The 18,331-nt window shown below is 36.7% G+C and overlaps 1 protein-coding gene across 1 annotated transcript in view; it reads left to right on the forward strand.

Annotated features, from left to right (window-relative positions):
- Positions 1-18,331, forward strand: part of LOC150082872 (phosphoenolpyruvate carboxykinase, cytosolic [GTP]-like) — a 129,329-nt gene that overhangs the window by 85,090 nt on the left and 25,908 nt on the right. The window contains exons 6-7 of the mRNA XM_090376884.1: positions 6,196-6,409; positions 17,301-17,505. Coding sequence (XP_090233010.1) covers positions 6,196-6,409; positions 17,301-17,505 — 419 coding nt within the window. The remainder of the gene's footprint in view (positions 1-6,195; positions 6,410-17,300; positions 17,506-18,331) is intronic.

Here is an 18,331-nt window from a genome sequence, read left to right on the forward strand (position 1 = left end):
TGAAACGGTGCTGTCTGGGTGGTGGTGGTGCCCACTGAGAATGAGTAACAATAGTCTTCTCTACTAGAGAAGCATTATGTATTCAAAGTAGTGCAATACCTGGTATCTTGTTGTGAAGGTAGCCACAATATGAGATATAATTAAAATGATGCCTTTACACTATATATGTAGTTTAATTTTATGGGTTCACTATGGTGTATCTACACTGATATTATATAGTTAGCTGTTCACAGAAAGATCCAGGTAGGAGCTGGCTCTAGACAGGGCAAAGAATGCAAAACATCCAGGAGCAAAATAAAAAGGACACACAAAAGCCTCTAAATAAATCAATCAAACTTTATCAAAAATTTCATATTTAAAAAAAAAAAAAAAATTTATATTCACAGTAACGATCCCATGGCCATGCCAAACAGTTTCTGTTACAGCCTCCTGTTTTATTGGTGAATGTGAGATCATAGCAGCCAGTTCAGTTTTTGTCCCTAATATTTAAATCAATAAATTATATATATATATATATATATTTTATTATTTTTATTTTTTTTATTATTTTTTTAAGTTTTCCTAGCATTTGCTTCATACTGTAAAAGTGATAATAAGAAATCTACATTTTATGAATGTCAGGTTCCTATGATTTGGCTGATAAACACTTCCTGTTCCTCATGCAACTTCCTTGCTTCTTAATGGCTAACAACATTCCTTCAACTTCTAAGTAATGAAATTATGAAATCATATTGAACTATTTCTTGTGGGCTTACACTCTCCAGTCATCTGTTATCAGTGACAACTGGAGATAGAAGAAAACTTAGTAAATGTATTTTGCTCATATATTAACTGCCCAGGATAGCATTTTAGAGACAGTAGCAGCAAAAAACAACATCCACACAATATATCAAACCCACATGATTTAGTGTGATACAGTTATGTCTGAAGAGTTTTCAGTCTCAAAGCAAAAGATATTTTGCATTCCTTACTTTTATCTTGAAAAGAGATAATTCAAGATAAAAGGAAAGTACATTATATTTAAAATTTTAATGTAATAACACATTACATTTAAATTATGGTCTACCTTTAAAGTTACAGTTGCAGAAGTATTGAATGCATATATACCATTAAGAAAATACAGCACAAGGAGGATTCCAAGATGGATGAACAATGATCCGGCCAGTTTACTAGAGTGAGTAAAAAAATGGCATGGAAAAAGTAACAGGGTGATAAAAAGTACTGAAGCTTATAACAGCTACAAATTGATCTGCAATAGTACCACAGGAAAGTTTAAGCTGGCAAAAACAGATTATGAGAAATCATTGTTTTTCATGTAGATGCATACAAAGAAGGGAAGAATGAATCAAATTGGACCCTTGTGTAATGGAAGAGCATAGTCTAAGATAATCCAACTGATGTTGCAGATGAATTGAACAAGTACCTTGCATCAGTATTTACACAAAAAAATTTATGGAGAAACTATGCTAGTGAAGCTGGAAACCATGAGTGATATTGAAAATCTGATTATTTCATAAAATTTATGATATTGTAATTTCAGATGGTTATTTATTAGAAAAGCTGTTAAAGCTAAAGGTAAGTAAGGTAGCTCCTGAAGTTGATGGTATATACCATACCAATAATTTTGAGGGAGGTAGCAAGAGAGTGCATAAAACCATTATGAGGGTATTACTGGACTCAGGAGAGATTCCCTTGGATTGGAGGGGTGCCAGTGTATTGCTAGTGCACAAAGGCAGTTCTAATAGTGAAGTAGGTAACACTACTGATCAGTCAATCTGGTCATTAGTTTTAAGAGTTAAGTAGTTTTAAGAGCATTATCAAATGCATCTTCCTACTATTTCTTTTCTGGAGTGCATTTCCAATCTAGCAGAGACACCATGAGATGCAAGTGTAAATAAGGTACAGTTGTACAGCAAGTTCATTACTGTTCTTCTTATCCCTCATTCCTTCCTTGTTATTCTTGCTATTGTACCAACAAACCTCTTAATCTCATCTGAGATGTAGCTGATGTGCTAAACGAATTTCACACTCCTATTAACTGAATACCGAAGTATTTTAGTGTTGTTACTGATTGCAAACTGGCTTCTTCAATCAAAATATGTGGATGTCGATTCCCTGACAACTTCCCCTTCAAGAATAAGATCTTCATTTTTGTAGTGGGTAGAGTCAACTTGTGCAACTTGCACTTTTCACTTATTTCATTCATCAACAGAGTTTACCTGTTCTCAAGCTCCAAATGTGTATCACCTTTCACAAGCATTGCCAGATCATCAGCACAGGCAATCGTGTTCTCATGTGAAAAATTTTTGAACAAGATCTTCATTTTTGTAGTGGGTAGAGTCAACTTGTGCAACTTGCACTTTTCACTTAGTTCATTCATCAACTGATTTGACCTGTTCTCAAGCTCCAAATGCGTATCACCTTTCACAAGCATTACCAAATCATCAGCACAGGCAATCATGTTCTCATGTGAGAAATTTTTGTAGAAGCCTTTCAAAACTAAATTCTATATGAGGAGGGCCAATGACAGATCCTTGTGGATACCCCCTGATCACTTGTTGAGTTATTGAGCAATTAGCTGATTTTACTGTAACTGTCCCATCCTTAAAGTAATCCCTGATTACATTATAAATCAGAGAATTGTACTTGGCCAGATGTGTCACTATTCCAAGAGATGGTGTCAAATGTACCTGCAAAAATCCACAAATAATCCAAGAATGTACTTTGAAGTTGAGCTACTAACTGGTCATCAAACAGCATAGTGTGTCATATATTTCTCAAATGGGGGTAAAGTCATGTTGCTTACTGGACAGCAGGAGGTTTTCTTCAGTATAAGCCTAGACAGGGGAAGGAGGAATTATGCTATTGGTAAGAAGTACATGGACTCTAAAGACAATGCACCCTGTTGATGTAGATGGCCAATGTATCATTGCATAAACACTAGAAAAGCAATAATGAAAGTAGGGGTACATTATAAGCCAGATAAGTGTGATGAGTATAATGAAGAGCTGTTCAGACAAACAGAGTGGGCCAGTAAATCAGAATCTCTTATAATGGTAGCTTTAACTTTCAAGATATTGACTAGAACCTGTAGGCTGGTTACTTACACAGTAGCTGACTTTTCTGGATGTATTGGATGACTGCTTTCTATACCAGTATGTCAGAAAGAGATGGGGGGTGAAAGGAAAAAGCAGTACTCCTTGATCTGATTATCAGCAGGCTCTTCATCTGTTAAGAATGTGCAGATAAAAGAACCACTAGGTGCCAGTGACCACAGTATAGTGGTGTAAGATTTACTTAACTCTGAGTCAGGTTTGCGGTATTGATGAGATTCCAGACAATATTTTGGCAATTCAGGCTTCATCTACTCCATGCACATCAAATTTTTCTTTGATTTCTCCACCAAAAATTCCAGAAATCTCTGTTAATTATTAACAATTAAATAAAATTTATGAAATTAAGTTAATCCTAATTATATGCCACTTGTTGAGTGGCATCTGTCACATACAGTTATTGATAGCATGCTGACTTCACTGATGAGAATTTTCCTCCTGTAATGCTCTCTTGGCTTTGTGACAAAGAAGCGTCATCTGGAATCAGGCTGTTGGCATGCATGCATACTTCGTGTTTCATGCATGGACACTCCTATTATGGTGTCTAAATGCATGTTCATTGAAGTGTGCAGGTTTTTAAATTTGCATTTCACTTGCAAACAGAAATTTTAAAAATTAAAAGGAGTTTTAATTTCAAAAATTAATTAAAAATGTATGTTTTTAATATAAAAAATTAGATATTTTACAGTTGTGGTCAGAACAGATTAAAAATAAAGGTGGCATCTCAAAAGTGAACAATTTTGAATTATGTTTTGGTGATTTTTCAAATTCTTGTTGCACAAAGAAGATCAATTCATTGTGTGACTGTTGACAGGTTAAAAATATAACTACCATCCAGAGTAAAGAGAAGGGATTTTGCTTTCATAAAGATGACTTCAATGATATTTGACAGTTTTAAATTCTTTTCATTGTAACCAACTACAAATTCTAAGTGGGAAGAATTCAGAGATGTAATTGAAGAACCAAGCTTTTCATATCAAGAGATATTGTTCAAGGTTTAGACCTAAATGGATGTGACAAGAGGAGGGATGATTATAAATTATTAGGGACACAGAAACATAGTAAGTATAAACTAGTTTCTGCAATCAAGTCTGCACTAAGGATGCTAGTCAGGCTGGGAGATTGAGAGGATTCTGCCTGAGAATGTGAAGAAAAGTAGCAAAGAGTTCTTTGCTTGTGTTAACACTAGAATGAAAGGAATGAATCACATTGGTCTGCTAGATATGAAAGGCATAACTATTGATGGTCCTGTTCTGGTTGCTGACTTTGGGAATGAAACCAAACAGCACCAGCCAACAAAAAAAACTTTATTTTGAAGGCAGTTATTATTTTTTATAATTGATTATAAAAACAATCACATGGGATTAAGTTTTGGAATAATACCCCCTTCTTGTGTTGAAATTTGAGGTAATTTTTAACATGTGCAAAAACTTTTATTTGATATTTAGTTTAGAAAATATGGATCAAAACTAATTTTGACCACTTGTTTAGAAACAACTTTGGTCAAAAAGATCAGGATTGAACTCTATAGTGAATTAATATTATTAGCTCACAGAATACTAGAAAGTTTTTTGGTATATTTAGTATAGTATCTCTTCTAGAAGTGCACTAATTTAGGTGTATTACTGACTGTTTTTAATTTGAGATTCCATTGTGCATTCATTAGCTTTTTTTATGTTTTTTCTTTGTAAATCCTTCTAGCTTTGCTGTATTGTGGTTAGAGACTGGTGTTTTTTGAATTTTTTTGTAATTTTATTAGGCTACAAAGGACTATGGTCAAATTAAAGAAATTTACCCCAATATTTTTATAGTCCTGAGAATTTTGCTAATGATATTAGTGTCTATTGTAAATGAAGGATTATTTTCATAAATGAAATTCATTAAAACTTTTTTTACAGTCATCGAGGAACAAGAAAAACTTTTAAAAAACATTTTTCTTGCAAAATTTTCTGTAGAAAATAAAATTATAAGAGAATTAAATATTCAAGACCTTAAGAAAAGATACTGCAATGTTGCTAAGCAAGAAAAATTCCTTGCTTAGCAGCATTTTGCAATCACTGTGTGTTTGATGATATAAATTATGTTTATTGTTGCAATTTGAATAGTGTCATATTGAAAAAATAAACCTTTTTTCATATCTGTTCAATATTGTTCACTGTTACAGAGGGTGACATAATATACAACAGATATTTTGGACAGGGTACATTTTGAAAGTTTTGCATCCTTGTTCAGTGAACTTAAGCTAGTTTTTATCTAGTTTTAAATCATATCAATAATGGGATAATTTTTGAAGCCTTTAGGCTTCACGCAGGCTGAGTTAATAGTCTTCGTCAAAGTGTTGATTATTTTCCCTCAGTATTTTCCACAGATTTTTATTTCCGCAAATAGACAAAAAAGCTGTCTTAGAATATGAAGTATACAGATACAATGCTCTGATACCTTATGAGTTGTCTTGGTAATAAATCTAAACAGCCCAACCCATAGTAATCACTCATGATGTCAACACCATAACAATATCTGCAGGTAATACATTTCATTTTATTATTAATTTATCAGTGATGTTTCCTCATAGTTCATGTGATATGCTTATGGTTATATTAAAGTTAGAAACTTTTCTTTATAAATGTTGGATATATGATGGCCATGTTATAAAAGCTGTGTACTGGTAGGGAAGTATTCAATCCAGTTTGCTAACTTTGCTTATTTGAATTTCTTCAGTAGTGTGCATCTGTATCTATTACATTTACAAAATTATAGTAAATTTTAATATTTAAAATAAATAAATGCACATGGCATAATACTTTAAGAGTTTAGTATCTATATAATATCGGTGTTTTGATACACCATAGACACTCTTAAAAAAACTACAAAGTAGTTGTTGTGGGCATCATTTGCTCTTTCTCATATTGTGCTCGGAGCACAATATGAGAAAGAGCAAATGATGCCCACAACAACTACTTTGTAGTTTTTTTAAGAGTGTCTATGGTGTATCAAAACACCGATATTATAAAGTAAATTTTAAATAACAGATTGTGGATATATTTTCAAAAAATTTTCAGGATTGATTTTTTTTTTCTCTTAGATACTTGGCATTACTAATCCTGAAGGTGAGAAAAAATATATTGTTGCTGCATTTCCTAGTTCTTGTGGGAAAACTAATCTTGCTATGATGAGCCCATCACTACCAGGTTACAAAATTGAATGTGTTGGAGATGATATTGCATGGATGAGATTTGATGATGAAGGAAGACTTCGTGCCATTAATCCAGAGAATGGGTTCTTTGGTGTAGCACCAGGTAAGTGGCACCTCAGTAAACATTCTTTTTTAATTTTTAAAAGCTCTGAAATATAAATCTAGCTTTATTTACATAAGTAACAGAAATCAATTTGATCACTATTATTTAGTAATGTTTTTCTCATCATAACAAGTAATGATAATTCATGGTAAGTTCTGAGATGTTCTATTTAGAAAAATTTTTAGAGGTGAACACTTAGGTTGATTCTCATCCAGCAAGCAGGAAATATGACCTTGAATTATTTTGATACATATATTTTGTAATTTTACGAAATCAGGCTGATAGGGCAGTAATTGGCAATATCTGATTTACTGCTTTTCTTGTGGTGAATTATTATGTGAGACATTAGCCACTGTGCTGGTAAGATGCTTGTTTGCAGTATTTTATTGGATAGTATGAATCAGAGCTGTAATGTGGATATTAATATTTATAAAATAATAAGAGGAGTTTACCTCAATATAGTCCGTAGAACACTTCTGTATGATACTTTCCAGAAATTAAAACGAAAAAATCGAAAAACTTACATTAGAGTAAAATATAATTAAAAACCAATTTAACACAATTAAAAATCAGTTTAACGCAATTAAAAATATTAAAAAGAATCTAACGAAAATATTAAAAACGATTTTCCTTCCTGAATCTGACAACACTTTTCGACCGTATCACGACATACAGTCGAAATAAAAATTACCGAATAGGGTTGAACATGAAACTTAAATAGTGATTATTTGTCTTTGTGCATGTGTGTAAAGGTCCATGCATCGGAGATCAAATATGGCCGACGAACATTAACAGAATTCTCGTGTAATTTAATTTCTACAGCTTCTGCAATTAATAGTCGCGTATAATTACGTTGGACATTAAGTATTTTGGCCTCATTAAATAAAAAAGTATGTTTTTCGTTAATGGCATGGAAGGCTGATTTTGATGCTGCTGAACGAGAAGCACGAACTGAGGCTTCATGTTGATTTACATGAATATTCAGAGAAAAACGCGTCAAACCTTGGTAAGACAAGTCGCAATCACCGTAAAAAATGTTGTATACCAGATCATTAATTTGTGTTGCAAACGTGGAAAGAACCGAGCAAGTGTTCAGTATAGTGTGTAATTTCTGTGTTGGCCTGGCCACAATTTTAAATTCGTTGTCTTTAAAGAATCTATTAAGCTGTTTGTGCCACTGTTCAACATGTGGGACAGAAATAAAGTATTTTTTAATTTTACTATTGTTGGTTGATGTAGTATTTTGTATTATATCCGTAGCCCGTACCCTAATTCGGTTTATTGTGGCAAGGGGATAACCCCTGTTTAAGAACCTACAAGTTAAATATTTATAGTCGTTGAATATTTATAGGCATTTAGAAATTGATTAAAGATAATCGATCTTTTGTAGGTGAACAGGTGATAGCTATTATAATGTAGAAGCATAACGGTGTTTGTAGATTTTGTGTTAATTTGTGTTGCAAATGTGGAACGAACCGAGCGATTGTTCAATATAGTGTGTAATTTCTGTATTTGCCTGGCCACAATTTTAAATTCGGTGTCTTTAAAGAATCTATTAAGCTGTTTGTGCCACTGTTCAACGTATGGGACAGAAATAAAGTATTTTTTATATTACTATTGTTGGTTGGTGTAGTATTTTTTATTCTATCCTTAGCCCGTACCCTAATTCGGTTTATTGTGGCAGGCAAGGGGATAACCCCTGTTTAAGAACCTGCTAGTTAATATTTGTATTTCTGAACCCAAAGCAGATTCCGTCGTTGAATATTTATAGGCATTTAGAAATTGATTAAGGTTAATCGATCTTTTGTAAGTGAATGAACAGGTGATAGCTATTATATAGAAGCATACCGGTGTTTGTAGGTTTTCGACAGATGCTAAATTGGATTTTATTTGAGTCCCGAGTAAGTGTGAAATTTAGAAAGTTTAATGACTTTGTATCCGTATCCTCCCTTTCCAATGTAAATTTGAGTCTAGAATGAATATTATTAAACGAATGTAAAAATGTCTTGGATAGTTTCAAATACAGATATATACAGTTATACCCAGATATTTATTAACAAATAAAGTACAAATAAAATAAAATATAAGTACAAAAACCAGTAGCTTTCGGAACACGTGACCCTTTATCAACTGATAAATTAATATAAAATTTGAATACACTACAAGCAAAGTGTGGCACGTTAATCATGTGTCATTGTTGTAGCACGGACGTGTGCTGCCTTACGCCAGTGATCATCCATCAATAAAACGGTTGTCTCTAGGATGGGATGCAGACGCATGCCTTTCTGGCGATTTAATGCCTTAAGGTTGTTTATTATGTTTAGTGACTCTAGCCATAGGCGGTGGCGAAAGTGTCGCGCGTGGTCCACTATCTCAAAGTCGCACTTGGGGTCAAGATCGTGGTTGGTAGCCCAAAAATGTTCTGCGAGCACGGACTGGTCAGTTTCGGCAAGCCGGATTGCTCTGTCGTGTTCCGTGAGGCGATCCTGGAGACGTCTCGATGTCTCACCTACGTAGCAACTGTTACAGGCCTTACAGGTGATACGGTACACTACATTGCTGCGTAAGACAGGTGTGACAGGGGTCTTCACACTGGAGACAAGTGAACGTAGGTTCCTACCGGGTAATTGTACACATTTGATGTTGTAACTTCTAAGGATCTTCGAGATACGTCCTGACACTCCTGGATAGTACGGAATGTAGGCGGACGATATGCCGACTCGCTTCGGAGGTCTTGGGTTGAATGTAAGTTCTTCTGCCTGTAACAAGCATCTGTTTAGTACATGGGATGGATAACCGCATCTGGTTAGGTCCGCCTTCACACGGGAGATCTCGTTACGTCTAATTGTGTCGGTGCTGGAATGGCTCCAGGCCCTGGAGAATTGGGTGCGGGCAGTGCTATTGAGATGGCTTGGAGCGTGGCCGGACCCGTAGTTGGTGAATTGACCGCACCACATGGGTTTGCGGTATACTGAGGTCTCTAGACGTGGGCCTACGCGATGCACTAGTACGTCCAGAAACGGGAGCGAACCGTTCACCTCTGATTCTATGGTCAACTTGATGAAATTGGATAGGGAGTTGAGGTGTTCTAGTAGTACCGTTTCAGAACCACGTGGTATTATGGTAAAAATATCGTCGACGTATCTACACCACGTTGTAATAGGTGTTGGTGGGTTCTGGTGTATCTGCTCCTCTAGATCTTCCATGGCAATGTTAGCTACTACGGAACTGACAGGGGCACCCATAGCAGTGCCATGTACTTGTTTGTAGAGTGAGTCTTCAAAGGTGAAGATGCTGCTAGAGAGGCATAGGTTGAGGGCGGTACAGATGTCATCAGTGGATAGTGACGTCCTGGATTGGAGGCTTAAGTCGCTCTCAAGGAGCCTTCTGGCGCAGTGCACGGCCTGTTAGACGGGAATCGAGGTGAATAAAGAGACCACGTCAAATGATGCCATGACAGAGTTGTCAGGGATTGAAATGTCCTTAATGATGTTAATGAATTCACTGCTGTTTTTAACGGTGTGAGATGTATTACCTATAAGAGGCGAGAGGAGGCTCGCGATGTGTTAGGGCGCCGGACTGTTGTGCTGGACCGATCAGCCTACCGAGAGAAAGCCTTGGCCCTATTACTCGATCCTAACGTATATCAACCTCTACCTGATCCTCCCGTTAAAGTCTTGAAACGTCTGGAAGCAAATGTTAATAAACTTGTCCACGCATGGCTTAAAGATAAGAAGATCCCGACCGCGACTCACCATCTTCTACATGCTACTGGCTGCCAACTACCGCAATTCTACGGATTACCAAAGATCCATAAACCGGGTATTCCTCTCAGATCTATAGTGTCTTGCTGCAGTGCCCCAACGTATGAACTGTCCAAACACATCGCGAGCCTCCTCTCGCCTCTTATAGGTAATACATCTCACACCGTTAAAAACAGCAGTGAATTCATTAACATCATTAAGGACATTTCAATCCCTGACAACTCTGTCATGGCATCATTTGACGTGGTCTCTTTATTCACCTCGATTCCCGTCCAACAGGCCGTGCACTGCGCCAGAAGGCTCCTTGAGAGCGACTTAAGCCTCCAATCCAGGACGTCACTATCCACTGATGACATCTGTACCGCCCTCAACCTATGCCTCTCTAGCAGCATCTTCACCTTTGAAGACTCACTCTACAAACAAGTACATGGCACTGCTATGGGTGCCCCTGTCAGTTCCGTAGTAGCTAACATCGCCATGGAAGATCTAGAGGAGCAGATACACCAGAACCTACCTACACCTATTACAACGTGGTGTAGATACGTCGACGATATTTTCACCATAATACCACGTGGTTCTGAAACGGTACTGCTAGAACACCTCAACTCCCTATCCAATTTCATCAAGTTTACCGTAGAATCAGAGGTGAACGGTTCGCTCCCGTTTCTGGATGTACTAGTGCATCGCGTAGGCCCACGTCTAGAGACCTCAGTATACCGCAAACCCATGTGGTGCGGTCAATTCACCAACTACGGGTCCGGCCACGCTCCAAGCCATCTCAATAGCACTGCCCGCACCCTATTCTCCAGGGCCTGGAGCCATTCCAGCACCGACACAATTAGACGTAACGAGATCTCCTGTGTGAAGGCGGACCTAACCAGATGCGGTTATCCATCCCATGTACTAAACAGATGCTTGTTACAGGCAGAAGAACTTACATTCAACCCAAGACCTCCGAAGCAAGTCGGCATATCGTCCGCCTACATTCCGTACTATCCAGGAGTGTCAGGACGTATCTCGAAGATCCTTAGAAGTTACAACATCAAATGTGTACAATTACCCGGTAGGAACCTACGTTCACTTGTCTCCAGTGTGAAGACCCCTGTCACACCTGTCTTACGCAGCAATGTAGTGTACCGTATCACCTGTAAGGCCTGTAACAGTTGCTACGTAGGTGAGACATCGAGACGTCTCCAGGATCGCCTCACGGAACACGACAGAGCAATCCGGCTTGCCGAAACTGACCAGTCCGTGCTCGTAGAACATTTTTGGGCTACCAACCACGATCTTGACCCCAAGCGCGACTTTGAGATAGTGGACCACGCGCGACACTTTCGCCACCGCCTATGGCTAGAGTCACTAAACATAATAAACAACCCTAAGGCATTAAATCGCCAGAAAGCATGCGTCTGCATCCCATCCTAGAGACAACCGTTTTATTGATGGATGATCACTGGCGTAAGGCAGCACACGTCCGTGCTACAACAATGACGCATGATTAACGTGCCACACTTTGCTTGTAGAGTATTCAAATTTTATATTAACTTATCAGTTGATAAAGGGACACGTGTTCCAAAAGCTACTGGTTTTTGTACTTATATTTTATTTTATTTGTACTTTATTTGTTAATAAATATCTGGGTATAACTGTATATATCTGTATTTGAAACTATGGACCCCAGTACTCCAGGCCCATTTGTCACTGTCTTGGATAGTACTACTATCAGTAATAACTAGAGCATTGTCTAAATACCTCCCATAGTATGTGATACGGGCTCGAAAAGGTGTCAAATATATATGCTCAATCGTTGAGAGATAGATCTCTGACATTAAGCCGCTCAGGCTCAAACCCATTGGCAATCCAAAAATTTGTTTGTACACCTTGTCTCGAAAGGTGATATAGTTGGCCTCAACTAACAGTTTAATTAAGTGAAAAATTTCCTTAATAGGTAGCTTCGTATAATTAATCGGTATCGAGTTATTATTTAACATATCCCAAATAATATCTAATGTGTATTCAACGTTTACATTCATATATAACAAGGTAACATCTAGTGAGAATAAATTGTCATTGTCGCCAAGTCTACAGTCTTTAAGATTATTAAATAATGTATCTTAGTTCTTAATCCCAAATTGTATTACCTGTCTAAAGGGTTTTGTAATGCTATATACATGTGTGGCTAAGGATGAAAATTCCGAGTTCCTGTAGGAAACAATAGGTCGAATAGGAAATCCAGTCTTGTGTAATTTTACCTGACCAAAAAGTGCAGGAATGTTGTATGTTCTGGTTCAATATTACATTCAATATTGTATGTAGGTGTATACAATATTGAATATTGTATACACCTCTATAACTGAGCCATAGTAATGTAGTCATTTTTTCGATACATGGTTAACGTTTTATTGTATTGATTGACCAAATTGGCAAACAGTGCCAGGTCTACTTCAAGATAAGTGGAGGTATCTGAAACAAATTTCAGGCATAAAACAACTAACACTTACTACATCACGTAATATCGTTAAGCTTGCCTTAAAATCTCAATATTTGAATAAACAAAAATACCTTTCCCAGGTTAGGAAGCTTCGTGATAAATTAAAAAATTATCTACATCCGAACGATTGTTCTATATTGAAGACCTCCATAGATTTGCGATGGGAAGCACAGGCCTTAGAAATAATAAACAGACACGTTAATAAATTGCAAACATTATCAGAAAGGTCAAGACATGTTCATGCAAATTCTAACACATTAGCATTAGCATTAGTAGAGGCATATGATGCAAGAAAGCAAGCTTATGCAGCATCAGCCAAAAAAAAAAAAAAAAAAAAAAAAAAACACTTCCATTTCACCCCTTCGTTCATTCGAAATACCTGTCCAGCTGAGCCTTAAATTTATTTAGGCTATCAACTTCCACAACAAGGGATGGAAGTCTGTTCCACCAACCAACTAACTGCTGGCTAAAGGCAAATTTCCGCACAACTATCCTACATCTGTCTTTCCCCAATCTGAATTTATGCACTCTCAGGTGATTATTCTGAGCAAGAGGAAGAATCCCATCAGCATTGAGCACGATCAAACCATTCAAGGCCTTATACACCTCTATCAGATCACCTCACCGGTGCCTAGTCTCCAGACACTTTAATTTGCAAAACTTAAGCCTTTCTTCGTAAGAGCAACCCTTTGTTCCATTCACTAATCTTGTTGCGCTTCTCTGTACTCGTTCCAGCAGCTCTACATCCTTCTTGAAATGAGGTCTCCAGACCTGTATATAGTACTCAAGGTGTAGCCTAACCATTGCCTTATACAAGGGAATAATCACCTCCTTATCCCTGCTAGAAAAATTCCTGTATATCATTGACAAGAACACCGTGAGCTACTCTTGCAGCTCATCTGCACTGCTCAGAGAACTTCATATCTGCCTGCACAATTAACCCCAGGTCCTTTTCATTCTCTACCACTGTCAGTGTAGTACCACAGAGTTCGTACATTGCTCTGGGGTTGCTGTTTCCCATATGTAGTACTTTACATTTGTTAATGTTAAACTTCATTTGCCACCTCTCAGCCCATCCGCAATGTTTGCAGGCTTGAGATCAAGTACATACGAGTTGGGTGAAAACCCCCCCCACAGACACACAACGTACTACCACAGAATACGTCAGCTAGTTCACGAACACCCCCTCACCCAGTATTCAACGAACCGAGAAATCTTTCCTCGTGTACGTTATCACAGGACCAGATTTCACTTTTATCCAAAGGATTAAATTATAATTTACCACCTCGAAAACTACATAAAAAAACAATGCGTAATTGATATTGAACTTCGACTTCTTAATGTTCCACAAAAAGATTTATTTATTCAACAAGTTAACCAAGTAGTGAATAATATAAAAGAAATGCGACTTCCTAAATTGAATACATATGACAGCTCACTTTTACGAGAACCTCGGGAAAATAAGGACATTATTATACAGAGGACAGATAAAGGAGATACAGTGGTAATACTACATAAACCTGATTATATTAATAAGTTATATTCGGTTGTTTCAGATACCTCCACTTATCTTGAAGTAGACCCGGCACTGTTTACCAATTTGGTCAATCAATACAATAAAATGTTAAATACGTATCGAAAAAACAACTACATTACTATGGCTCAGTTAAAGTAATTGAAGGCCAGAACATACAATATTCCTGCACTTTTCGGTCAGGTAAAATTACACAAGACTGGATTTCCTATATGACCTATTGTTTCCTACAGGAACTCGGCATTTTCATCCTTAGCCACACACGTGTATAGCATTATAAAACCCTTAAGCATGCGTACGTGCACCAGACTTGTCCAAAAGATGCCTGAAAGCTATGAGCAGAAGGTCCTTGAATTTCATAATTTTGTCATTCAATGTCGGAAGACACATCAGTTTGAGTTGGGACAGATTGCAAATATGGACAAAGTCCCCCTTCAATTTGATGTCCCAAGTAATAGAACTGTTGATAAGAAGGGGGTGAAAACTGTAACTGTGCAGACAAGTGGACATGAAAAGAGCCATTATACAGTTGTTTTAGCTTGTTGTGCCGACGAAACCAAGCTGCCTCCTATGCTGATTTTAAAACGCAAAACAATGCCAAAAGAAGATATTCCTCGAGGAGTGATTGTCCACGTTCATGACAAGGGTTGAATGGATCAGGATGAGATGAAGATCTGGTTTGAGAAAGTTTGGAGCAGGAGACCAGGTTGGCTCTTATGCAAACCTGCCCTATTGGTGCTTGATCAGTTCAGGGCACACATAACAAAAAACACAAAGAAGATTGCTGCAGAGCAAAAAACAAAACTTGCCGTCATACCTGGAGGCTTGACATCCCAGCTCCAACCACTTGATGTCAGCATTAACAAACCCTTCAAAGCTGCCATGAGAGACAAATGGAACCAATGGATGAAGTCTTCTGGGGACAATTTGACACCAGCAGGAAGAGTGAAGAAACCAACTATTGGAGAAGTTTGTACCTGTGTGAAAAGATCCTCGGATAATATCAAGATTGAGATTGTTGTCAAGTCATTTAAGAAGTGCGGAATTTCAAATGCCATAGATGGAACTGAGGACAATATATGAAGACTGATTCGTCATCAGACACAGATGAGGACAAGCTAATGGATGGGAGTTTTGACAGTGATGAGGAGTTGTATGAATTTTATGATGAATAAAACTTGAGTTCAATAATTTTATGTAATACTTTTTTTTTTTCAAATTTTGGGCCCCAAAATTAAGGTGCGTCTTATACATGGGGAAATACGGTAAGTTTGTTCTTCAGAAAATTCCAATTTTATTAATTTGCAAACAAGTGCATTCAAAAATTTTAATATATGCTACCAATGTTTTTCATGCTTCTTAGGTTTTTTGTTTTTTTTTATGATGACAATGTGCAATTTTTTTTTATTTTTTTATTTTGGGTCCTCAATTACAGTATAGTAGTTTTGTGCCTTTCCATTGTTTGGAGAGGGTTCAATTCCCATGGAGGCCTGGAGAAATAAGTCCTTTTCAACTGATGCTGTAGTTAGCCAATCTCAGGCAGAGGGAGTATGCTTCCCATGAGCTATTTTGTGATTTTCAGCTTACACAACTTGCAAATTGCCCTGTGAACACATACTTTTTCAGATATAATGCACAATAAAGCGGTGTGATCCAAGTTACTGATGTGTCTAAAACTCAAGAACACATTTTTATGGAGACTGCACCTAAAAAAAGACATCGAGCTTCTTGAAAGGGTCCAGAGATGGGTAACTTGCCTGGTGAGATCAGCAAAAGGATGTCCTTATGAAGAAAGACTTCGAATATGTGGGTTGTACAGCTTGGAAACTAGGCACCTTAGAGGTGACTTGATTGAGGTGTTTAAGGCTCTGAGAGACAATAGTAAAATGAATGAGGATGAAATTTTCATGGTTATAAATGATTCTAGAACTAGGGGCCACAAATTCAAGTTACAGGATGAGATGTTTAGACTGGATTGCAGGAAGTTTTATTTTATCCAGCAAGTCATAAATTACTGGAATAAGTTACTATGTGGGTGGTAGAGGCTGACAGTTTGGGGAAATTCAAAGGTCAGCTGGATAGTTACCTACAAGAGGAGAGAAATGCATGGTTTTCAAGTGCCTTTTCTCTTATTATTATTTATTTTATTATTTTATTTTTTTTTTTGGCTGGTGCAGCGAAGACTTCCTTGCACCATATGGCCATTACTAATATTAATACTAAAATTTTGGTGAATTTTCTTTTATCCTAATTTTTTTTTAACCATTTATTATTTCTTTATTAAACTAATAAGTAATTTTAATTAGGATAAAGTGGACATAAAAAAATGGAATAATAGAAATCTACATGATGCCCGCATGTGAACCATATGAGCACAGTTATTATCCGATAACGCTAGCCATACTTATCCAATTTTGATACACCATCAGTGATGCAAATTGAAGGTCAAAACTAAAGTGTCATTCCATTATTCCATTAGACCCTACCTTGATTTATTTTATCAGGGTTTAATTTTACAGTTAAGGTTCACTTTGATTTTTTTAAAGGACCTAAAAATATATATAATTATTAAAATTAACAAAAATTATATTAAATATATTTTTATGCAGGAAAATGTTTCATTGTTAAAGTGCATCCCACATCAAAAAATTACATTTGATGTTCATAGATAAATATATTATAAATTAGACAAATTAACTAAAATTTGTAAATGGTCACTTATAATAAATAACAGTATGGATAATTCTGATCAAATTTGGGAACAAGATTAAGTTTAAATAAAATTATTTATTCAACTACCAAAAATTTGTAGAAAAATGCATTTCCTCTCAATTGTTGGAAATGCAGTATATTACAAATAATGAAGTGTTAATGCACCGTGTTGTGCTGTTGTTCCTTTCACTAAAATCCATTGTTTACATAAGAAACAGTGCATTATTAGGTAACAGTGGATAAAAACAATAAACAGAAATCCATTACATTGTGTTAATGAATTTTTCCTGGAAATCATAAATTGCTCCTTTTACTTCCCTGCCTCTCCCCTTTTTTTGTAATTTATATATAAATTTATAATCAAAGCCATTATTTCTTTTTACTATCCAGGAACATCAATGAAAACCAATCCAAATGCAATGCTAACAATTACAAAAAATACCATATTTACCAATGTTGGGGAAACAAGTGATGGAGGAGTTTTTTGGGAAGGAATGGAAGATGATCTCCCTTCTGATATAAAAGTCAAATCATGGTTGGGAACCGACAACTGGACTCCAGAGTATGGACATACAGCTGCTCATCCCAATTCTCGGTATGCTATAATTAATTCAGATTTTAACTGTGCAATTTCAGATCTCACTACTTAGATAAGAAGTCCAAAATTGTTTGATATATAATATTTATGTATCAAACACTGTCCAAAAAAAAATACAAACCTTTATTCAGTATTGAGTTGGGCTGCTTTTGTTTCAGCATAGCAGCAGGTGTGCAGCGTGGCATGGATTCTGTAGTGTTTTAGTGCACTTTGGTCTAATTGCAACTATTCTTCCAGCAAAATATCACATGGCTGCTGTGACATAGTTGAAGGAAGAGGATTTCGTTGGCAAATAGCTCTCTCCAGCATATCCCATACATTTTCAATAAGATTGAAATCAGGTGAATGTGGGAGCCAGGGAAGATGGTGGAAATCTGTGGTGTTTTCTGAACCATTCAGGTACTGAATGGTTCAGAAATTCAGGTACTCCCATGACATTCGACCTTCTGCAGTATCAATGGACCCAGTCCATACCAACAAAATTCCTCATACTGTGATACCACCTTCAGATGCTTGGGTTGTCTTAACAAGGCAAGCAGGGTGCATTACTTTTTGAGGTTCTAGCTATACTCTCTGCCTACCATCAATGCAAAACAAAATGTATTATGATTCGTATGGCCACATGACTTTCTTCCATTGTTTCGCTATTTAATCATGACATTCTCAGCATCACTGCAAGTGGATTTTTCTGTTTTTCTCTGAATGCCAAATTTCTTCGATTCCCTGTACATGGTACAGGTTGAAATAGGGCAGTTCTGGCAGTGCTTGAATTCAGATGTCATTTGCTGCACACTGGATATCCTATCTTTCCATACAGTTCTCC

Source organism: Mastigoproctus giganteus, chromosome 7 (assembly GCF_048544385.1).
Source record: "Mastigoproctus giganteus isolate SK-2022 chromosome 7, ASM4854438v1, whole genome shotgun sequence".
NCBI lineage: Eukaryota > Metazoa > Arthropoda > Arachnida > Uropygi > Thelyphonidae > Mastigoproctus > Mastigoproctus giganteus.